The sequence below is a fragment of the Erithacus rubecula genome, assembly GCF_903797595.1.
Source record: "Erithacus rubecula genome assembly, chromosome: 3".
Lineage (NCBI taxonomy): Eukaryota > Metazoa > Chordata > Aves > Passeriformes > Muscicapidae > Erithacus > Erithacus rubecula.
Genome location: NC_136689.1, coordinates 88,433,638 through 88,458,330, shown reverse-complemented (window position 1 = coordinate 88,458,330; position 24,693 = coordinate 88,433,638). Strand labels below are relative to the sequence as shown.

Here is a 24,693-nt window from a genome sequence, read left to right as displayed (position 1 = left end):
ATTAATGTTTCTATTACTTGTTTGATTAGATGATGAAAATTTCCCACCAAGTGCGTTTCCAGAGGTGTGAACTCAGAAAAGGAGGATTCCTCTGAGATAAAAGGTTTATATTTTGGATTTTTAGGGGGTTAATTTGTTCTTGCCATTCAAAGTGAACTCAGCAGCTCTTCTTTTTTAGCTGCCATGCTTTCTTGGTTTAATCCTGGGGGGCGGAGGGTGGGGGGGAGGGTTCTCTATAGCTGTGTCTTGTTTTCTTGCTCTTCCTAGAAAATACAGCAAATTTAATAGCTCTGTGAGGCTGATGTGTATTGTTGTTCTTGTGACTGCATTATCCCTGACATTTAATGAAAATGTATTCCCTGTATTTTGTTAGCTAAACATGCAACTGCATTTAACTTGCAATAACCACATGAGCCCATTAAGAGATGCTTCCCATTATGCTACCATATTACTTTTCAGATTTCACATTTTTTAGTGGAATAAAAAGTTTAATTGGTCCTCAATTTTGGGAACATCAGTGTTTAACATCTTGCATTAGATTCCTGCCTCATCTTTTGAAGTTTCACTCTGTGTCTATAAAACCTTTCTTGCAGTTAAAATTCCTTTTGTGCAGATAGACTCCGTCATGTGTATTGGCAGGAATAAAAGTAAATATATTTAGTGAAGTGTAACATGAAGAACAAGGCAAATTAAACAAGAAAATGAATCATAAGCAGTGTTTCTATGCTGGCTATGTAAGGCTCCAAAAAAGTGAACAAACTCTTCCTTTCTGACAGACTTCTTTATTCCACGAGATTTCTGCCCATTTTGCAAAAAGAGAAATATTGAAATCCATTATTTCAATATAGTGAAAAATTTGTGGCATAAGATATACTTATGGTTGTAGTGAGGTCTGTCCAAGATAGGGAGACATTAAAATTTCACTAAGGGGTGTGAGTTCATGGAGAAATACCAAGAACCCACCCAAAAGGTAATCTATACATAAAATGAATGTATGCACCTCTAGTGAAACAAAAAGGTAAAAATTTTTTCCTGAAGGTTTATCTTCCTATTTGGTTGACCTCTGGAGCTCATGCTGCCCCACCAGTGCACAGTGAAGCACTGGCATTCCTGCCCCAAGATCATCAAGTCCAATCTTTGTCCAATCTCCAGCTTGTCACCTACAGCTTAGTACTGAGTGCCATGTCCAGTCATTTCTTGAGCACCTCCCTGGATAGTGACACTAAGAACCAAGAAATAGCACTAAGAAAAGAAAATACCCACTTTTTGCTGCCCTAGGGTTTTCCACTTTTTAGCTGGCTCTAAAAAGCCAGTTGAGAGCAGGGTGCATTGAAGGCTGAAGTAGGTGAAACCCTTGGCAAGGTCAATCTTCAATACCCTCTCTCATAAAAGCATTCTTTGAAGTGGAATTTCTGTCATATTTAAAAACCAAGATGAACTCGCTCCCCAAAACTCAACCACAACTTTCCCTTCCTGGTCTGCAAAAGTTTTTACAGTGTCATCTAATTATATTATTCAGGTAATGTTTCTAGGATACATAGAATAAATACTTGTTTCACTTCTATTATTTTCCTTTTCATAGCTAGAGATAAGACAGTCTTACTGACTCTGGGGAAAAAAAAAAAGCTGCACAGAGCTTCTGTAGGATAGGTTATGAAAGAATCTCAGAAACATGTCCATGAACATGAGGGCATTTGACTTATTAGAGAAAATTAGTTTGACAGTCCAAAATATTTGCATTTTCTAACTTCTGAACAGCTTCTCAAACAAATGGGGAGTTCTTTGATTTTAATGCAACTTTCTAACTCTAAAGCTACAATAATAAACAGAGCTGGGAACTGTATTTTTAGTTAATGGTGTATAACATTTTCCATCATAAGATCAAGTATTAAGTTGCTCATAGCATGCAGACTCATTGTTCTCATAGAAAATTTCCAGCTGTGTAGTTTTTAAGAACGAAGCTGGGGCACTCACAGTGTTTGGTTCGGTTGTTTGGGTTTTCTTTAAGTAACTAAATTGTAGCCATTGCCTTACGGTGTTTGAGCATGTGTGCATTCAGGAGCCATGAGCTGCAGTGAAGGAGGTAGGATTTCCCAGACTCAGACCATTTTATTCTGCTGTGTGAAAATACATCCAAATCACCTGAAGTTTTAGGCTGCTGTAAGAGGTTTATCTGTTATGTGCCACCACCAAAACTGGTCACAGGTTCCACTTTTCATGCACTCTTTTTTAATGATGTCCCAGGTGAGTTCTAGCTTCAGCACCAAAAAATCAGAGCTGGCAAACCTGTGTATCTGTCCTACCTGCCACATTCATATGGTCTGAGTGCTCTCCTTGCCTGAGAGCAGAAAACAGTCCCAGTACAAAGCTGGCTGTGAAGGAAAGAGACCTGGCAGGTACAGCATTGGTGGAAAGAAAACCAGGAAAGCCAGAGGAGAGGGATCACAGAGTGGAAGAGGCAAGGGTGCATAAAAGCCACTGAAAACTTGGGATCCCAGGCCTGGAGAGACAGTCCAGGGTTGCTATGTCTTTGCTTTCCTGTAAATATGTGGGAAAATTCCCTGCCTGTTTATCGGGTGGCTGGTTGATAGAGAACTACTTTCAGTGGTACCCATTATGCCATTAATTCAAGTGAGAGGTCTCTGCCAGGATATAATGGTCTTAGCTTTCCTCACAGTCACTTAAAAATCAGTCCATCCTTTGAAATGTCTGTATTTTCCTTAGTTGTTAGTGGAGAGGTTTGTTCTTTTTTTTTTTTTTTTTTTCCTCCCTGAAGAAATTTGTGTTAAGCAAAGCCATATTAAAAGTGCAAATCAAGTGCTCAGAAACAAGAAGATTCCTGAATTAATGCTATTTGAGCAAATGTAATTTTTATGTTCTTGTGCAATGCTAGACAAGTTTCTAAAATCAGATTTTCCAGACATGTTCACTAATTGGGCATTTCTCATCGTCTGGATGCTTTTTTTCCTCAAAGCCATTCAAGCAGGGACACAGTAATTCACAGTAGTGGAAGCTGTTCACTGAATATATCAAGTTCTATTTAAAAAATCTAAGTAGCCATATCCACTATTCCCCTAAAATCCAAATATTTGCCCAGACTTAAAGTCTAACTAATCCCCCCAAAAAAGGTGTAAAGCAGTTTTCAGACTAATCTGGCCAATGTTTAAGTTTTAGAGAAGTTTGAAAACATATTCAAAAAAATTACTGATTATGTTGCTGAGGTGGGAAGTTTCTGAATACAGAAATTCCAAGAACAAAATTACTGTAGGAATGCTTACAGTAACATTCTTAATATCTGTTCTCTTCAATATATTTCTAAACTAGGTTTTTAATTCCATTGGTAAGACAGAGTTAAGAAAATATTATCTGGTGGGATCAATCAGAAAGAAATGGGACATGGACCTGAGTGCAGAAAGAGTGACCAAGGAGGCTCCATGCCATGGCAGATCTCCCCCAGCCATGGGGATGACAGACAGCATATATGACAGCTCCTTTGTGGGCATGTTCTATTCACAGGAACAGAAAGAAATTGCTATTTGCAAGTAGCAGAACTTTACTAGATATAGGAAATTAACATTGGCTTACCTAAACATGTTATCCAACAAAAAAGAATTAAAGGCTGTTGCAGTTATTTGTGGTCTGAAAGAATTTAGTGCCAACACTGCATGTTCTAAAGCTACAGAGACTTTCAAAAAGAAAACAATAGGGATACACTTCAAAACTTAATTAGAGGGAAATGTACCACATATCCTGCCAGTCTCTATGAAAATCAAGAATTTATAAAAATATCTTAAATGGTTACTGATTTCAAAGAAATTAGTGCCTTTTCACTTCTAGAATACTAAATAGCAGTTAATTCCAACTAGAGGGTATTCTTCATGTAAGAGATTAAAATGTAACAGTTAGATCTCATAGTTTTCAAATTAATTTGAAAACCTCAGTTACCTCTTGCACTTCACTCTCATTAAAAATCCTTTAGCAGATCTATAAATTTAAAAATCATTGTGGTGCATTCTTACGATACACAAGCTTTTGTAAAATAATATTAGATTCCTATTTTGTATATGGAAAAATGAAATAAATTAACTCCTGGGTAATATCCCTGAAACATTAGGAGTATGAATGGTGCTGGAGCATAATTAGGTTTGCAGAAATTCTCTCCTCTGAACACACATACACTATGCTATTTAGGTCTAGTTTTGAAAACTGTAATTAAACAGTCAGAAAACCACTGGAAAAGAAACAAAATAACCAGCCACATAAAAGTCACAGGGAGAAAACAAACAAACAAGCCCCTGGTTGATCATTTAGGTTTCTTAATGAGTTCTGGTAATTCCAGTAAGTTATAGAAGCCAGGAAGAACTTGAGCAGCCAGCTCCCTTCCTTTCAAACAACTCTATTACGCTTCAAAAAAACAAATCACTGCTCAGCTTACTGAAATAACATTTTTCTCCTGTATGCATTCTTGTCAGATAAATCTATAGCTAATAATTCCTCTCTGCCTGCTCGTTTATCCATACTGAAACACCAGGAGAAACGCAATTCCCAGAGCTCCTGCTAAGCCCCTTTGCCAGCCTGGAAAGGATTTTCAGGGGCTGGGAGTTTATGGTCAGACTACAGCATGGCATCCACAGAGCAAGGAATGCTGTCCTGTTTCACCAACTCTGGCAACGATGGCACAGGGCTGGAAGAGCCACCAGGTTTGTGGAGAGCTGGTGGAAGTCCAGCTGACTCAGAGCTGACAGCATCTCTAGCCCACTGCACCAGCGAGCTGGACAAAGCCACTGGACTGTGGATGGACAAGCTGGACTGACTGGGCCAGTGATGCCCAGTGTTTCAGAGCCAGAAACAAGCCTTTTTTGAGGGACAGACAGAAGGTCACCTCTTTTTCAACACATTCATCCACCTCTCCCTGTTGCCATCATGCCACTTACACAGTTTGGAGCAGGTGGAAATTATTCACTGTTGCCTGCTGGGGATTCCCTGGAAAATGGAACGCTGGATTAAGGAGCTCACAAGTTTCTCCCCAGTGGCTCCAGGCCAGGGAGCACAGCTAGTGGACACTGCTGAAACACACCTGGTGCCAGCTTACTGCTCTGGTGGGAGAGTTCCTAATTGCTGTAAATTAGCCACCACTACCTGGTGGACAGCAGAGGATCCAGGAACTTTGACTGGTTGCTGTCATTCTGCCCTCGCCCAGATGCTGCAAAGGACATCTTGACTCTGCCAGGTGTTGGGACAGCTGGCCAAGTGAGCAAGGGGCAGAACCTTGTCCTCCTGCCAGGCACAGCCAGGAGAGGCAGAAGGAGCGTCATCATCCCTGCTCTGCAGCATCTCACTGCTGGGGCACTGGAGACCTTGTGCTGCTCCTAATCTGAATTTAATCTGCCATTTCTATTTGAATGCAGAGCCACAGTCACATTCAGTACACTGCCTCAGCCAGCTCTGTCTAACAGTGCTGTGCACACCCAAAATGGCAGGAAAAAATTCAGCCACCACAAATCTTCATATAAATACAGCAAGTGGGGAAAAATAACCATAACAAACTTACAGGTAAATATGCACATTAATGAATTCTGTATTTTGTCTCACACCTACATCTCTGAAATGGCATAAAAGGGCAATTCAGTTGTGGGGTACACAAACACTGGCTGAGTTCATGAGTAAAGCCAGACTGAACTGGATATAAACATATCTGTATGGCTTGGAGAAATGTAGGCAATTGAGCTCATGACTTTGGTACAGCTTTGGCATTATTTCTGTAGAGCTGTGTAAGAGTAAAATTTACAGGTTCTTACTCCTTACTCTGACCAAAGAGAAAGCTGGATTTCACAAGGATCGTGATCTGGGAGCTCCCGTTGATTTTAATCAGTGGTTAGAAATTCTGGAAAAAAATCCATAGGTAGGAGGCTTTGCTCTACTGTTTAGGCAATCAGACCATCAGTCCCCTTCCCCTGCTTGTAGAATTTTTTTTAATAAGTTATTAGTTGAGAAATACTAAGAAATGCTAAGAAAACTAAAGACGATGTGGGTATTAGAAGTGCATGATATACATGACTGTGCTTTGTTAGCTGTTTATCAACCTAGCAATCCTCACTCCCCAAGAGAAAAAAAGAAACCCAAACCAAATAAGAAAAGGCCAAAATTGTAGGACAGTATGGCATAAAGGTCTCTGATCTCCTTGACTCTTTCCAGAAATAAAAGCATTTGCTCACATAACAGCAGATTCTCGTTGCTTTCCACTGTAGAAAAGAGACATGTGAAACCTATTTCCTTCAGTTACCTGCAGTCCCAGAAATGCATTGATCCCTTAGGGTGGAGAGGAGATCAACAGAGAGATTTTCCACCTGTGTCCAGCGGCCCCACACCAGCATGGCCAGACCTTGCTGCTGCCCTTCCTCCCTACAGAAGCAGCCTATACATCATGGCATTTCCCAAACAGCCTATCCTAATATTTACAATTAAAACAAAAACAAAACCAAAACCAGAAACACCTTAAGAGTGGAAAATGAGCATAGAAGCCACCTTTTCTTAGTCTTTTCTTGACAAACTCAATGCTTCACAAGGAAAGTCATGAAGAGGTTTTGGTGGTAAAACTATTCTGATATTGTAGCCTGAGTAACTGAAAGAGGCTAGGGACACATTTTCAAGACTTTTAAAGAAAGATGTAATTATGGCATTAAGCTAGTATTGGTATCTTATAATCTTTCATTAAGTAATTCTGAATGCACTGTAGGGTGACTTTAAATAGGACAGAAATATCTATTACCATAATACAGAATACTAGTAAGTAACTCCTGTGACAGAAAAGCCTATGTATTTGGGAAAGAACTGTGAAAGCAGTGAAAAGCTTCACTTTTCCAAATTAACTCTAATCTCCTGATTTTGATACTGAATTTTTGAGTCATTATGTTTGAATAATATAAAGGACTTGGTATATAATACACCACTTTAGATTAGGTTTATCAAGTGTCTAATAAAGCAGGATGTTCATCTCTTTTGTCTTCTGGGTGAGGACTCTTTTATTATAGTGTGGTATCTTTTGTTTTAATGTTGCTCTGCAGTGGATTGCCAGCTCATTAATTTTTCTGCTATAACACCCAAATCCCTTTGCTGATCAGTGTGCTGAATGATTGATTCCCTGCTCCCAGACTAATTTTTTACATTGGACTGCATTTACCATCTGGTAGATAAATCATCCAAAACACTCAAATTCGGAGCCTGGTTCCAGTGATCCTCTTTGTTTGTTCAGTCAGCAGCATGAATACCACTTGCAAATGTGGAGGTTGTGTTCTCTCACCTGGATAACTGCTCCATATTGCAGACACAGGTTTCAACAAAGAGCACTGAGACAAAAATAAACCTCTTCTCATTAACAACAATAACCAAAAAGCCCCCCAAAACAACAAAAAAGAGGTATCTGTTCTTTGTGCTTTCTAGACAAAATTTTTGTTTCATCCCTACCATAGCTACTTTCTTCTCACATGAAAAAGAGTATTTCTTACTGCACAGAACCAATTTTGCACATTCCAAACACATTTAACTATTTCCACAAAGACATCCTTTGTAAATGTAGATGTAAACACCTGCACAAGTGGAGAAAAGGACATCCTCTGCAGTTAAAACAGAGAAATACAATTAATTGCCTTCCCAACTCATGTTTTACATGAGAAAACAATTCTATAACCTCAATAGGAGCCTGCCTGTTTTATTTTCACTTTTATAACCCTGAAATGATACTTCCATAAAATTATACTTCCAATCAAGACAGCAAAAAAGAACTCTGCCTCACAGAATTGCCTTGGCAAAATTCTGGGAGAGGTGAAGGATGAAGAAAAAGCTGTTGGGAGAGATGGTGCTTCAGGAAAAGAACCATTCATCTGCCCACTGCACGTGGCGATACCGCTCGGGGAGGGGACAGGGCATCCCTTTCTTTAGTCTAAGGATTTTTTGCTGCTCTTTGCTATTCTGGAGAGCCCATTTGGCACAACACACCGACCTCTGTCTCTCCCAGAGGGATCAGGCAGAGGCAGCATACAATCAGAGTCAATACTAATTAGCAAAATGTAAACATTTCATTAGATCAATGCTTCCTTGAATTTTTAAAGCAGCAAAATGCTATCCAGCCTCAATTTTTTATCCAACTTTCTATGGAAATGCCTGTTAAAAGCATGTTTTAGCCATCTCCATCAACCAGCTAAAGAGTTTATAACTCGTTCATGTGTTTTATGGACATCCTTAAGGATTAAAACTTGTGTTTTCAAAAGCACTCATTCATTTTGAATGCCTACACTGAACAATTTCTGAACATGCACGAACACCTTTAACTATCCTGTCTCTCAAGCTTTCATGTTGCTCTGGCTAAGAATCTTTTTCAGTTCAAAATTTTAGACGAAATAGATCCACTTCTGTAAATTATGTTTATCCAAACACTCATTCTTTGTAGTTATATGTGAAGTGTCTCTGAATAGGAAAGAAAACAAGTAAATCTCTTGTGAGGTACAACAAACTCCTCCATACACTTCAGGCTCAAGCAACAGGACACTTTGTCACCCACTGCTGAAATATGTGTGTTTACAGGAGGTTTTCTATAGCCAAAAACAAGCAGATGTGACGGAAGGTTTTCATGGGGGACTGTGTCCCTTCTTCCCTCACCACCTGCAGTGTTCTCATCAGTCTCATCAAACTGAGACTGGTTAAAACCCTTCCTAAAGCAGCTTTTTTTTGACAGCCACAGGTGAACACTGACATATGTCAGACTCCTGAAGCTGGGTAGAAAAGTAGGAAACAGCCAGGGCAGAATCTGGGATAAAGCAATCAGAGCCCCCAAAGAGGTGCATTTTGTGCTCCCCTCGAACACAGTCTGGTGATCAAGGGTAGATTAACCAGAGTTTGCACAGATCCAACTCTCTGGCTTGCCTGACTGCCCCCATTCACCCCATCTGCTTCCACACGGATCCCATGAGGCTGGTGAGGCACAGGAGATGCCCCAGGGCTTTCCTAGAGGAGCACGGCTGCTGCCTGCCAGCAAGCCAGGCAACTGGAATGAGGCTGCCTACAGCTTGGCAGCCAGATTTCAGCAGGTTTTGGCCTCCAGACAAGACCTGAGACATTTCATGTCCTGAGCACCCTTTTGTCTGTTTGTCTACATTGTACCTGTTCTCTTTGGCTGCTCTCCAGGGGCTGGTCTGTGCATCTTACAGAAGGACAGAGCTTTGCAACTATTTAAGATACACAGGAGCATGCCAAGGTCTCAGCCTGGTAGGAAAAGGTGGAGAAGACCCAGCACCTACCAAGACAAGTCAGACCACTTCAGAAAAATTACTGATAATTTTGTCTTTTCCAGATTTTCTTCCCTTTAATTTTTACATGTTTTCCTGCTGGTCTTAATTAACATTCTTTTTGAACCATGGATGAGGATCTTGCCAGACTGAACATAGTTATATAATGTGGGTGTTTCAAGAGTGTAACTGCAACTAAATTTATTTTTATAATACAAAATCAAAAGAGAGATATTACAAGGGTTTAGTTTTATTCTAAACCAGATCATTTAAACACTGTTCCTGTAACACATAATCTACTATCAGAAAAGTCCTGCCTTTTCAGTCCTTAGAAATTATCTACTGTAATGAGAATTTAAATTATCCTAAAATAAATCCTGATTTGCTAGTCAAACACTGCCTCCTCACAAACCACACTGACCAGTGAGGCAGTTTTAGAGCAACTTAAAAGAAATTGAAGACTGATATCAGTGTAACATTAAATTGTCCTCTTAAATGGAGAAATTCACATCAATAGATATGCAAATGCATGCAGAGCCTGATCTGTCTACCAGCTCCCAGCCAGCCAGGTCTGGGGATGCAATCAGGTCAGGGAGAGCTGAAGCCTTTCAGGTGCTCCTGTAGCAAAGATTTTCACTGGCATCTTGCTCCACAGAAGTTCCCAGCAAGAATCTTGAGAGAAAAAAAGACCTGGAAATTTTTCTCCTTTAAAATAAACAAACAAATAGTAAAACATACGACCCATAAATCCCAGATACCTAACGGCTCAACTAATGGCACCACTAGATACTATCCTAATAATACAAGATTAAACAATTCTGCTTTCGCATCCCCCTGAAGCCATCTGTGAACTGAATTAGAACCAAAGATACATTGTAGCTGTTTATCAAGACAAATAAACAGATTTCAGGTTCTCCAGGAAACTTTAATTTCATCAGATCACAGTTTCGACTGCTGAACTTACTCCTAATCAGATTTTGTCTGTAACTTCTTATCCTTTTGTGGAAGAAAAATATCATACAAAGGAGACCAAGAAATGGTTTAATAAAATAAAATTTATTTTCAACAGATGTAGTGAAAATAGCTCTTCCTTATACACTTAGGAGTTCCACAAAATACAGTTCCACTCTCCAACATTCTCTCTTTTTCTTCCTCCATTCCCATATTTCTAAAGTGTTAGAATTTCAAGAACTAGAAATAAACTACAGCAATTAGAAGGGATTATTTCATTTACAGCATAGTATTTAATTGTCATTTTCTTATTATCTAAAGCTATCTTTGGGACAGAACATTTTTGAAAAAGAGCACTTCTACAAAGAATGTCCTTGGTCTTTGGTTCTACTGTCAATACAGTCAGTTTAGAAAAAGACCTACATAGCCCCATCTCCACTCTTGTTCACAGCACTTGCAAGGACTAAGTGAGGAGGATATGCAGGAGTCCTAAATCAGAAGAATAGATCCTTTTCCAACATCCCTGATGCTCAGTGTTCTTCCTTCCACAAATGTTACAGCTCCTGTTATCCTATTGCCACTGCCTGCTGGGTGGACACTCGCCAAAGTCTGACCACAGACAGGAAAAGTCACAAGGGCTTTCAGCTGATGGATCAATGGTGGAATGTAATGATCTCTTTAGAGGAAAAGGGTACAGACTCCTGTCAATATCTCTGCATTTATCCCTCTCTACCCAAAGTTCTTGGGCACAGCTTCTTTTTTTTTTCAAGTCCAAGTAAATATTAACTCTCCCCTTTATCCAGTCTACTGTCAACTCTAGAAGAAAACCGACAAGATATAAAATATTTATCCTTACATCAACAGGAAGAAAAGACCAGACTTCTTATTTTCCCCTTAATAGGAATTATCTCAGAAATCTTGGTACAGAAAGAATGTTTCCTTAGCAGTATTTTCCACAACAAACACAGCTTCTTTTTTCCTCTTTTCAAAAAAACCAATAAAGAAATTGGATTCAGTCCAATCCCCTCAGTCAAGCCTCAATTGCTCCATCACACTACCAGTTCCCACTAGTGACAATGATGGAGTGACACCTGTTACAAGATGATTTTCTGCTATTCTGACACTTTCAATTCTACTTTAATTACCTTTTGGCTCTTTAATCAGCATAAGAATCTGTACTGCAAGGACATTACATGTCTAGGCAATTACACTAAAGGGAAACAAATATATGCATGACACTGTCCGAGTTTTAATTTCTCTTTTTAATAATTGTTTTTCCTTTTTACTTACAGTTGATTTATATTCATGCCCTATGATAGTTTCTCAGAGTGACATGTAACCTGACTGAGTTTAGATCATTTACTTCAGAAGTTCAATTGGCACAAACACATATCACATTTTATTTGGCTTGACTGCTATAATGCATTTAAAGGAACATAACTCATAGTATCTTAGATAAAATAACCAATTACTCTAGTCCCATCTACCATTTCAGATCAAGTATAACTACACAAACACAAAACAACATGTAATCTTAAAACAGGATAATTTACATGAACCTGTATCTCTCTTACATCCCTTGCTCCTAATGTTCTCACCACCATGGCTGCATATCTTTAGCACAAATTGGTTTTGCTCTTTGGAACTTTGAATGATATACCAAACAAAACCCCTCATCCACTTAATTTGAGCAAAAGGCACAAAGGGTATGTCTGTTCTAGCTGATAAGCACAGATGAAAGCCAGTCTTGAGGCCACATCTCATTCTGGTTCACAGAACCCCCACTGAGCCAGGCAGAAACCAGGGCTGAGCTCCAGAGACCAGCAGTGCCTGAGGTTTGCATCCTCCAAAATCCACGGTCACATCTGCCACGTGGGCTGGGCCAAGGGAGCTACATGAGAGTGTTCACTCTGCCCTGTACAGCAGGGACAGCCTGGATCCAAGCTTCAGACAACACAATAGAATGAGAAATAAGCCACATAAAATCCATTTTGGCCAGCTCACTAATTATCTTAAGTCTTCACCTCAAGTGTAGACATACCAGTTATAAGTAGCTTTAGACTCTAAGGAAAAGCAGCTACAACAGCACCATAATAGGTGCTCAGCAATAGTAAGCCTGGGGGATTCCTGCCACAGGATCTGGAGGACAGACATGAAGGCATCTAAGAAAGTAATGGGAACAAATGCACCATATTTGCATTTAAACAGGATCTCATCTTGCTCATTCAATCCTCAGTAAGCTATCTTGAAACAACTTTATCTTTACTCACTTGGCTCAGAGAGATCTTAAGAAAAGCAGGGGCAGCACACAGTCTGTGAGACTCATAGGTGGTGCACAGAATGGTCCCTAGCAAGTCTATTTTATCACATAAGGGAACAGCACACTGAAAGGCTTACAGCACAAGCATATCCCTGTTAATTAAACCCTGGGTGTACACATCCTACCAGAGCAATATCTCTCATTGAGTCTGTGTATCTTGCACCTAAATCTGCAGTGTTTAGTCAGTTATGATCTATCTATGACCCCTGTGGCTCCACAGGTGACCAGAGCATATCTCACACCAGAGATTCAACCAGAGTCAAACTGAAGCTGACGATGCCCAGGCGCAGTTTGTGTCTCTGGAGAGAACCATCAGATTAGGAGCTCAGGAAAGAACTGCATGTTGTACTTACCTTCACACAGGGATGCCCAAAAACAACCCCCTGTACTTCCCAGCCCCCTCACTAAGGACACAACCACCCCAGAACCTGAGCACAGCATCACACCACCAGTGTGATGGGCACATCACAGTCAGGGCGTGTCAGAAATGTTATAGACGAGTGTTACTACAGGCAGCACTGGAAATAATATAACATCTCCAAAACACCAGACTGGGACTCTCTTCTCCAGAAAGAAATACCTATTTGTTTTTACCCCATTCTGGGTAAAACAGGGTTATTTTATTTAATTATCTTAGCTAAGTATGGATTGGCAGATGAACAAACACACACAATCCATATTGTCAATTAACTCCAGATACATCTTAATTCTCTGTTTCCTGCTCTAATCACTTTATCAAATGTTCTTCCCTTGGCCAGGGATGATGCAATTATATCATAATTTAACAAAAGGCCAAGCTGAAATGCATGTGCCAAAGGAGCAGAATCTAGGCTGGAAAAAGCCATTTTTATGTTCTTGTTGTCTGCCTGTGTCCTCCACCTGAAATGTTCTTTTGTTACATCAAACTCTTTCTTAAGCAGCATATTCTGTAGCAATAAAGGAGAGAATTTCAGCATTTCTGAAAAGAAAAAACAAATAAATAAAGGTATCTATATAATCTAACAATAATAAAATGTTACCAGCCCAGGAACCGTCTCAAGAAGTGAAAAAGAACCTGCTAAGGCAGCAGGTCAGACTGATGCACATATTAAAGTTGCAAAACAGTAGAAGACAGGAGAAGCATTTTGTTTCTTTGAATATGGAAAGCAATTTAGAGAGTCCAGCCATCTGAAGAAGTAGTAGTAGTGTTCTCAAGTTTAACTTTCAGTATAAACAGCAATGTACGTGGTAGCAGTCCACTGAGAAGGGTGCTAATGCCAACATCTGGCCCCATGTGTAAATACAGGAAACTCATCTTTTTCAGGGAGTAGCTCCTTCAGTAAAAGTTAATGAGGCTGTGCAGAGGTAAGCGAGAGGAAAATCTGACCCAGATACTGTGTGTTGATGTTAGTTCTTTCAAAATAAAGTTGAGTACTGAAACCCTGCCATTTTGCATGAAACAGTTAATACGCAGCAGAATCTGACTACTGCATTTAAAACAAATTTTTCCTTCCATATTTTTGGAGTTACCCTGAAAAGGGTGCCTGCCACAAGTATGTATATAGCACATATATTTGCTTGTGCCTATTTTTAGTAGAACCAAATCTTGCTGAATGCCTTCAATATAGCATACGGTTTTCTAATTCCAGGCTGGAAAGCCCTCGTTCTGTGACAGTTTCCAAATAATGATGTCCCTGTGTTCCACATCATCTTAGAAACTTCCCCATACATTTCAGCAGCCTTCCATATTTAATCTCACTGATTAATGTTCGTGCCATGGTCTAATGACCCACATGTCTCTGATGGGTAAGCCGCTAACGCCAGTGACACATTAACCTATTAACCTCCCTTTAAAAATAACCGTCATATTCATACAAATAGAAGGGAAAGTCAGGCGGCAGCAGAAAAACAGTAGCGTTGTGTATCACACAGTAACACAGTGTATGTCTAAACCGGGTTAAACGAAGAGGAACATTTCAGGAATGTGTAGCAGATTTATTATATTGCAAGACCGTTTTGCCACAGTTTGCTGGTCTGCGAATTTGATAGCCTGCTTTAGCAGCATTATCCGTATTGTAAAATGTAATTGGGAGGAAGAGCACTCTTCCGTTCACTCATTTCTTGAAATCTCTGGTACAGTTTGGGCACCTTACCCTGGAAGGCAACCGAGAGTTCCTTCCAACGCGTAAATTGCCTTCCAATCGCGCTGAAGACAATGGGAGCGGGGGCTCCGCGCACAGGGCGAGAAACCTTCATCACCTTGGAGAAGGCACTTTGCACAGCTCTCGCTGGCGATTCGTGCAGCGGAATAAACCTATCATTTCAAAAGGCAGGAGGAGGCATGCACAGCCATTTTTCAGAGAAAAAAAATATAGATTCCCTTCTCCAAACAGTAGTTTAGAAGACAAGCAAATCTTTCTAAAAAGCTGCAAACTTTATATTCTATGTATTTACTTTGTTCTACTTCAAAACCATCATATCCCTTAAGATCTAAGAAAACGTGCTGCTGTCATGACAAACCGCATCGCAATCTTACAATACCAGCATATAATTATGTATATTATGTATAAGTCATGCAACCAAAGCAGGGGGAAACCCAAAAAAAAACCTTATTCTGAGCACATCACGGGGTATTTTTCTGCCTGCACCTCATCCAGAGTGAATCCACACAACAGCCGGCAGACGGACGGGCGGAGAGGCTGCCCCGTGTCTGGGCTGTTCACAGCAAGAGTGAGACCCAAGAAACAGCCCGTGTGACCACCGGGGGCTGCGCTCCCGGCTCGCACCCGCTGCTAGCGGCAGGACGGGGCAGCGGGAGGGGAGGACGCGGGGCAGGGGCGGGATGCGGGCAGCCCCCGGGGCGGCCGGCGCGCACCTGCCGGCACCGCGGCGGGGCAGCGGGGAGCCACCAAAGCCCGGAGGCGGCGGCAAAGCCCTTCCCTTCGCCGGGGACACCTCGCGGAGGGGGGTCCCCGCGCCCCGGAGAGGGACATCTCCCCGCCGCACCCGGAGCCGGGCGGGCGCCGCTCCTTTGTTTTCCGCCGCCCGCAGCGCCGCGCCGCGCCGGGCCGGGCGGAGCAGGGGCCGCGCTCAGCCCTCCCTCCCTCCCTCACTCCACGTGCACGCGTGGGTGCCCGCAGGGCTGGAGCCGGCGGGGCATTACCTGAGCAGTTGATGCCTTTCCCCTTGCCGCCGCCCTGGCACTCGGAGCCGGGCAGGGGATGGGAGGCGCGGGCGGCGGGCAGCGCGGAGAGGGCGAGCACCAGGAGGGCCGAGGTGTAGCAGAGCGCCAGCGGGGGTCCCGCCCGCAGCAGCGGCCGGGCGGCGGCGGGGCTCTCTCCCAGCATGGCGAGAGGCGGCCGAGGAGCAGCGCCGGCGGCAGCGGGATGGCGGCGGCAGGCCCGCAGCATCAACCCGAGCCCGCGGCGCCGCCCGGGCGGGACCCTCCTTTCTCCGCCGCGCCGGAGCGCACCTTCAGCATCCCCGCCGCAGCGGCCGCACGGACCCGCCGCCGCCGCCGCCGCCCCGGCGCGGGCAGCGCTGTCCCCGCCGGCCGCGCTCGCTCCGAGCCCGTCCGCCCGCGGGGCCGCCTCGCCCCGGCCGCGCTCCTTTGTGCGCGGCGCCCGGCAGCGCCGCCGCTCCGCCTGCAACAAAGGGAGCGGAGCCGAGACGCTGCTGCTGCCACCGCCGCCGCCGCGGAGGGGGAGGAGGAGGAGGGAGAGAGAGCGAGAGAGAGAAGGGGGAGGAAGCACACGTGATGGCAGCCCCCTCCCCCGGGACCGGAGGGGAGGTGAGGGGCTTCTGCTCGCTCGGCGGGCAGGGCGAGGGGCGGCGGCAGCGCCCGCCCCCACGGCGGGGAGCGGTGCGGGGTCCCGGGCCGGCAGCGGGCACGGGAGACACCCGTGCGGGGACAGCACCGATGGGGCATGGAGCAGAGAGGGTCCCCAGGGGCGTCCGGGTACGAGGACCTCTGGCACAGCGTTTGTCACTGTCCGGGGTGGTTTTTTATTTTTCACTAATTAGCCAGCGTCAGTGGGGTTGGGAAAGAAAGCAAAGAGACCCTCTCTTCTGTAACTGTAAGGGTTGTGCTTAATTTTTAGTGAACGGAAGCCCAGCACGTATAGCGGGAGCATTTGCACCAGTCCAAGTCAATTAGCATGTTTACGGTGGAGGCAGTGTGTTCTGTAGCAGAGTGCTTTTACTATCTTCGGGTTTTCCCATCCTTTACATGGAGACACTTCAGAGGTCAGAAGAACTGCACAGGTAGAAGGTACCAGGAATGTATCTTGAGTGCAGATGCTCAGCATATATCTGTGTGGCTGAAAGCTTTGTGTAAATTGACAGTACAGTGACTGTTTTCATATAGTGGAAACACTAGACAATGCTTTACATTCAATGAGATTTTTTCCTGTCTCAGTTGTCACGTTTCATGTGAATTTTTTAATCCACTGTGCAAGCCATTTGTTTTTCAGGCATAAAAACTGCCTTTTTCCTTGATCTCTCTGCTGCTACACCGCTGATGGGCTGTAAAGTGTAGAGCTTGTGTGAAGAGTTCTGGCTTGCACTAAGGTATAGCTCTTGTGTGAGGAGACCTTTGAGCAGTTTGTTAACCAGAGCAGTCAAGAGCAAGGCCATAAATCCAGGAGTAATCTTTGGGGAGGCACAGTGGTCACACATATCAACAGCAGATTGTTGTCTGTTTAAATACAGCATTGAAGACTAAGTCCTGTATTACTAAGAGAGCAATTTCCTTTTGGCACAGGGGGTTCAGCACTGGCTGCCTCTGCCAAGTCAACGTTCTTCTGTAATTACTTGGTGATGCTAGATGTGAGAAGAGCTCTGCTCCTCGGTGAGGTGGGGCACATTAACTGGAATGGAACTGGCTCTGATGAAGCTGGGCTGCTGAGGTACACCGGACAAGATGTTCAAGGATCTCTAGGTTTGCAAGCTGCTGTCTGGTTTGCTAAGCAGATAAACCTTTGGGATCTTTGGGTCATGAGACTGGCACAGATGTTTTGAAGGTAGCATTTTGCTGTTGTAGGAGCAAATGCTCTGTATAAGTCCTTCCATAAACACATCTAGATCCAACTTACACTAAATATGCTGTTTTCCTGTACTTCTTGCTGAAGGGCTGGACCAGAACAGCCCTCATCTCAAACCCATTCCAGACCAGTTCATATCCATTTGTCCTTGCGTCATCCACTGTTCCAGTTAGTTATTTCTCTTTCCCTTGCATCTAAATCTGTAATATATTTATAGGAAGTAGTCATAGCCACTCTTTGCTGGTCTAACCTATAAGTACATTTTATTAGTCTCTCCTGTAAGACAGAGTCTCTGTAACTCAGATTTTATTGCACTAGATAAAGTTTGGATTCAGCTTTCAGTTTGTAACAGCTTTTCACAAACCATTGCCAGTCTCTGCAATGGAGGTACTCTCTCCTGATTTCTTCCAAAATTACCTTTTCTAATACAGCCAGTCTGCTTTTTACATGACCAAATCTCACTGATGGTTCAGGTCATGCTGTGAGTGACAAACACAGGCTACTCCTCGTATTTGTCATTTACAGTCCATATTAATAAAAATGCTTTTTATAAATATCTGAATGTGTGACCATATCTTTTTCATTGTTGCATTCCATCCCATTTCTTTTATTCATCCCATTTCTTTTATTCCAGTCCTCAAGATTACGTAGACATCTCTTCAGTATATCCTGAACCTCCTTTCTATTAATAGTCTTGCACAGTTCTTTGAGTCCACTTCCACATCCACAATAATGAAAAAATATGCAAATACTAACTATAGAGCAAATTTTAACAGTAACAGTACTTCTCCCAGTTCAAACATCCCTCTTCCAGGGCAGTGGGCTGTCCACTGTAGGGAGTTCCCAACTAAATTTACAACTTTGTTCCAGTTCCCCATATCATTCAGTTTAGACAGGCAAACTGTATGGCTGGGTTAGTAGAATGGTTTGGGATGGAAGGGACCTTAACTTCCATCCAGTTCCAACCCTCCTGCCATGAGCAGGGACACCTTCCACTACACCTGATGGCTCAAAGCCCCATCCAGTTTGACCTTGAACACTTCCAGGGATGGGACACCCACATGTTTAAAGTTTCTGCCCCTTGTCCTATTCATATAAACCCTTGTAACAAGACCTCTCCAGCTTTCTTGCAGGCCTCCTTCAGATACTGAAAGGCTGCTATAAAGTCTTCCTGGAACCTTCTGTTCTTCAGGCTGAACAGCTCTAATTTTCTCAGTCTGTTATCTTAGAAGAGGTGCTGCAACCCTCTGATCATCTCTGTGTCTCTTTTCTGTACATGTCCTTCTTATCTTGGAGGCTCCAGAGCTGGCCACAGCATTCTCACAGGAGTAGAGTAGAGAGGGAGCATCATCTCCCTTGATCTGCTGGCCATGCTGGTTTTGATACAGCCCAGGACATGTTTGGCCTTCTGGGCTGCAAGTACACATTATTGGCTCAAGTTGATCTTCTCATCAACCAACACCCTCAAATGCTTCTCCCCAGGGCTATTCTCAATGCATTCTCTGCCTGAATTTTTGCTTGGGATTGCCCTGATCCAGGTGCTTTGCCTCACTGAGCTTCATGAGGTTCACTAGACCCACCTCTCAAGCATGTCCAGGTCCCTCTGGGTGGCATCTCTTTCCCCCAGTGTGTCAATCCCACCACACATCTTAGTGACATCAGCAGATTCACTGAGGTTGCCCTCAATCCCACTGTCCATATCTCCAACAAATGTGAAACAGCACCACAGGTTGCAATACCAACCCCCAAAAACATCACTCATCACCAGACTCCACTTGGACATTGAGCCATTGCCTGCAACCCTTTGAATGTGACAACCCAGCCAATTTCTTATCCCCTGAGTGGTCCATCCATCAAAATGAGTCTCTCCTGTTGTGCAGGACAGTGTCAAATGTTTTGCACAAGTCCAGATATATGATGTCAGCTGCTATTTCCTTATCCACCATTCCTGTAACTCCATTGTGAAAGGACACCAAGTTTGTCAGGTATGGTTTGCCCTTAGTGTGAAAGCTTTTAAAAAGTCCAGATAGATTGTAAGTAAACCTTATGGGATTTGGTTTCAGGTTTTTTTGTTGTTGTTATTTTTTGACTCTTGGGATGAATGACATGCCATTTTTTATCTAGAAAAGCCACATCTGAGCAGTGCTATCTGTCTGGAAGCATCTCTAGCTAGTTTAAAGTGAGTGATACAGTCATGCTTGATTGGCAAATTCACACTATGCCAGCTGGGTATTCATTTCTATTCTGTTCTCTGATATATGTATTAAAAAAGAACTCTAAACACTTTTCTGCCAGCTTTAAAAGCAAAAGAATTCAGAAAGAATTTGAGCAAGCTGCTTCTGCAGTACAAATTGTTGCAGATGGAGGGAATGCCACACCAACAAAATGATCTTGTGTGTCTTTGGGATCACACTAAACTCTGCCACATTTGGCAACTTCCATCTTTGGCAAGTAAATGTAACTTTATTGCAATTATCCAAAAATTTCACTTTTGCTCACCTCCAACTGCTCTTATGTCAAAGTAGGAAGCTATACAGATTGTTGAAAATTGTCATCTTTAGTGAACTCTTCAATACCACCAGCAGTTTTTAAGTCCCCTGCTGATGCACACACACAATTTCTGCCCTCCTCTCCCCTGATTTTTCTCCAGTAGTTGTAGAAATGAAGATGTACAACCAAAGGGAGATAGGGAATATGAACAAGCAGAGAGAAGCTGCCAGAGCAGCGAGAGTGATTTCATTTGCCAGAGATCTGGATACAATACAGATACACTTAATTGTGAAGGCACTGGATTTTTTTGTCTTGGAGAACAGAGATCTATAATTTAGCGAAACCATCAAAGCGTTGTTTGGAGCCCCCTGTGGCCTTGTGCATCAGGTAGAATCCTGCTCTTGCCAGGTATTTTGCCAGAGAACTGTGCTTATTAGTCTCAACAAACCCAAAACAAAAAAAACCCCAAAACCCAAAACCAAACAAACAAGCCTTCCCACCTCCTGTACTTGTAAAGAAAACATCAAAAATATTAAAGAGTATAAACTGGAACAGTGTTCACAGAATCAAAGAAACACAAAAATGTTGAGGCTGGAAGGGGCTTCTAAAGGTCATCTTGTCCAACTCCTCATGTTCAGGCAGGGCCACCCTGAGCCGATTGCTCAGAGCTGTGTCCAAATAGTTTTTTAATATTTCCAAGGTGGACACTCCAAAATCTCCCTAGGCAACCTGTGTCACTGCTTGGTTGCCCTCACAGTGAAAAATGTGTTTCCTGATATTCAGACACAACCTCCTGTGTTTCACTTTGTGCTCATTGCCTCTGGTTTTACATCAAAGACGTTGTCTAATGAAATCTAGAATCAACCTCAATAAAAGACTCAGTTCTCTCATACAAACTATTTCACTTTTGTTGCTTGATCAAAAGTACTTAGTTTATCCAATAGTTCAATTTATTAATCTGTCTCTATTAGGGAGGTTATGCCCAAAATCTCAGATGACTCCTACCTAAATCTACCACCTTCAGTATTTGCAAGTTGGATAATAGAAATAAGTATCTTCAGTACATAATTCCACAGTATTCTGATAAAATAAAATGAGTGCAAAACCAGGAAAGAACCAGGTGGCACTGGCTATGTAATTTAGTTTCACACATTGCTCATTAGGTATTAAACTTGGTATTTAATTAAAATTTTTTTTCAGCACCACAGAATTTCTTCTGTGTTACTCCTGAGTTTTTCAGCAATCATGCATGGCCTGTCAGATTTGGGAGTCTATCCAGCAAATCCTGCACAGGTTGTTCTTACCACACTACCATGAAAACATAACTGTGGAGAGGTTTTCTTGCCTGGAAGGCTCTCAGCTGAACAGAAGGAATGTTTAGCATAGTACTCTCTTGCTCCTTTCCATCCAGGACTAAATATATGGCACCAGTCCCAGATCAATACTTGCCCTCTGTCAAAGTTTCACGTCTAAATTTTGGTCTGGGAGCTTTATCAAGTGATTCAAGTATCTAACCCCACTCAAAGCTTGGGGGAAAAAAGCCAGTTTAGGCCAAACTGAATTTGCTGTTACAGTAATGAGGACAGAGTGAGGGGAGGGCAAGAGCTCAGTAAAGCTGGGCTTGATGCTGCTGCTCCTAAGAGCTGGAAAAGAGAAGGTTGATTATTTTTTCTGCCCTTTCCCTGCCTGTGTAAGTTCATCAAGGCTCTGGGGCAAGCAAGACAGGCAGTGGTGCAGTGGCCATTTTACTGGCCCCAAGCACCCTGCTGACCTGTTCAGGTATGTCCTTCTCCAGTGCATGAAGCTCCTCAATGTCTCACCAATTCTTAAAGCAGCAACATGCTCAGGCTGGTTATTTTTGGGAACCTGAGAACTCTTTGCCTTGTACTATGCCACTCTGTTTTGCATTTTCTACCCCGTTCCTACAGTTCTTCTCCATTCCCCTCCTTCTCTTTTAATCTTTAATTCCTCAGGTGTTTCCTTAGATTTTATGCTTTTCCCTTTTCCAATCACCATGGTGCCAGATCTCTTTCTCTTCTTGCAGTTGTTTTGCCTCTTCTTTCTCAGAATATCTTTATTCAGTCAAAAGGCATGACTAAAAGCCCATTTGGGTCAAAAAGATGATTTTTAAGAACCAAGCTGAATACATATTTCTTCTCATTGAATATCTTGTCACTATGTCCCCATGAGTCAAGAAATATTACTGAGCCCACTTTGTTGCTGGGAAAACCAGGGCACAAAGGATTCTGTAGCCATGGCAAAACAAAATCCTTACTTTTCAAAACCCAGTTTCAAACACATGCTTCTCCAGCACACTTGAGTTCCTCCCAACTCTAACACCTTCTGCTGACATTTGTTCAGAGTGGTGGCAGGAACAGTAGGGAAAACTTCAAACCATTCTCAGGATTGGCACAAATTTGTTTGCCCATATCACTTGTTCTCAGTCATCTATTCCAAACAATTTTTCTTCTTGTTTGGGTTATATAATAGAACATGAACTGTCACTTAACACCTTCACATCTTTAATCTTTCCTAATGAATCAATTCTTTAGCACATTAATCAGTTTGTTACCCTTTTCTCAGTTTCTTCTAATCTGACATCTCTCTTCTTCAAATACTTCCAGACAACTGCTGATCAGTAAAAGTGATTTCCAGATGCTGATAAATGCTTTTGTCACTTATTGATCAGGCTGTTTTGGTTCTTTGTTAGTGAATTGTATTTAAACAGCAGCTAATTCCCAGCACTGTAAACCTGTGTGTGCCTGGGGGCACCAGGAAGGTCATGCCTGACTCAGTTCTGCAGATTTTCAACTGTGTTCATAAAATCATGACAATTTTTCAATCCTGCTTTTAGCTTTTTGCAAAAAGCTCAAAGGCAAAAATATAAAATATTTCATTGAACTTGATCTCCATTGCCCCAACAGCACTCTGTATTCTGCATCAGATGGGTATTCAGTTTGCTTTAAGTTTAATCTTCAGTTAATGAGTACTAGGGCTCTTGCCAATTATACCCCTTGCTTTGAGAATACCCTTCACATTGTTATGTGCAATCCTTAATCAAAATGCAAAAGCTGATTAAAGAATGACATGTTTTATGCTGTGTTTAATTGTCCCCAATGACTGGTTTTAGTAGTACATTATATGCTAAAATATTCTCAAACATTTTTGTCAAGGGCCTCTGTATTGTCACTTTTATTTTGTTTTAATTTTTGCTGCAGAAACACACAATTGGATGCAGAATACAGTTTGTCAGTGCTCTGAAGTCATATAGGAAGGGACTATTACTTCCCTGTGCTTGTGACAGTGTGTAATTCAGAATTACATAAGCTTGTCTTTATTGTTATATTTCATTGCATTTCTCATTCTAATTTTCTCCAGCCTTCTGCTGTTCTCATACTCTGATTTTGCATAACTTTTCAAAGTTTATTAACCATTTTCATCATGCTGTACATTGATTTCTATCATTACACAGTTAGCCTTCTCAAGCATAGCCATCTGCATTGTTATGAACAGCTATATTTCTCACCCTTTTATCATTACCAAACAGTCCAAACTTAATTTTCTTAGTTATTTTAATGTTTACACAACACAGACAGATTGCATTGTTCTTGATCCACATTATGTATAATGCTTACAAGCACAAAAGCAATTATATTATCATTATGCTAGTATGTAACTATATACTTAGAAAAACAGAACTGTCAGGAAGGAGAAAGAGGAGCTGTATAATTTTTTAACATAAACAATGATTGTAGCATATAAAAGAAGAATTAGACAAGGTGCCAACTCTAACCTAATACACATTAAGGTTAGTGAGATAATATGGTCTAGAATAATGACATGCTTAAATTATGATGTATTCTTCTCTTGTTTCTCCATAAAAATTCAGAAAGAACTTCTGAAACTCATGAGCTCAGTATGTGCCCATTAACATAGTAATATGCTTTTTCCAATGGAGCACATTTCTAAGTATTTGCAAGCCTTGACTTTTAAATGGGAGGTTTATTGAATTTCCAGAACCTTGTGAAATCTCCTTTGGTGGGTAATAAAGCCAAATGAATACATTTCCAGAGGAACTTGTCTAATATGATTACATTTGTGCCCAGAAATATGAGACTATTAGGGATTTAGATTGTCCAGAGCATCAGCTATCTTGCTCCATGTGTTTCTGATGGAAGTTTTCAAGGTAAGAACAAGACCTATTGGGTGAGCTGTCACTCTATGTGACAAATGACAGCTGATGCACCTTGAATAATGTGTACCTGGAAATATGGTATTTTTGGTTTCTGCATAATAATGTTTTTGCAGTGAATTAGGATGATTCCACAATGGCTTGCCTTCTTTTTTTTTTTTTTTTTTTTTTAAAGGTAACTGTGCAAAGCATTTCCATCACTTACACAATTGCAATAAAGGTCTGAATACAGTTTCAATCCTTTTGACAGTGATCTAATAAGTTATCTCTTCATATGAATGGTGAAATTTCTAATTGGAAACATAGGAGATTAATAGAAATGCTTGCAGATAGAGCAGATCTCTTGACTCACTGTAATTACATGATTTCTTTGTAGACATCAAAGTCTCCTGTCCCAGCTTCCACTCAAGAAATGTTGTGTCTTTTTCCCTACATGGA

The 24,693-nt window shown here is 41.9% G+C and overlaps 1 protein-coding gene across 1 annotated transcript in view; it reads right to left on the bottom strand.

The window, feature by feature from the left end:
- TMEFF1 (transmembrane protein with EGF like and two follistatin like domains 1) overlaps nt 1–16,034 on the bottom strand; it is a 110,575-nt gene extending 94,541 nt beyond the window's left edge. The window contains exon 1 of the mRNA XM_079301885.1: nt 15,695–16,034. Coding sequence (XP_079158011.1) covers nt 15,695–15,941 — 247 coding nt within the window. The 5' untranslated portion in view covers nt 15,942–16,034. The remainder of the gene's footprint in view (nt 1–15,694) is intronic.
- Between the last annotated feature and the right edge of the window lie 8,659 nt (nt 16,035–24,693).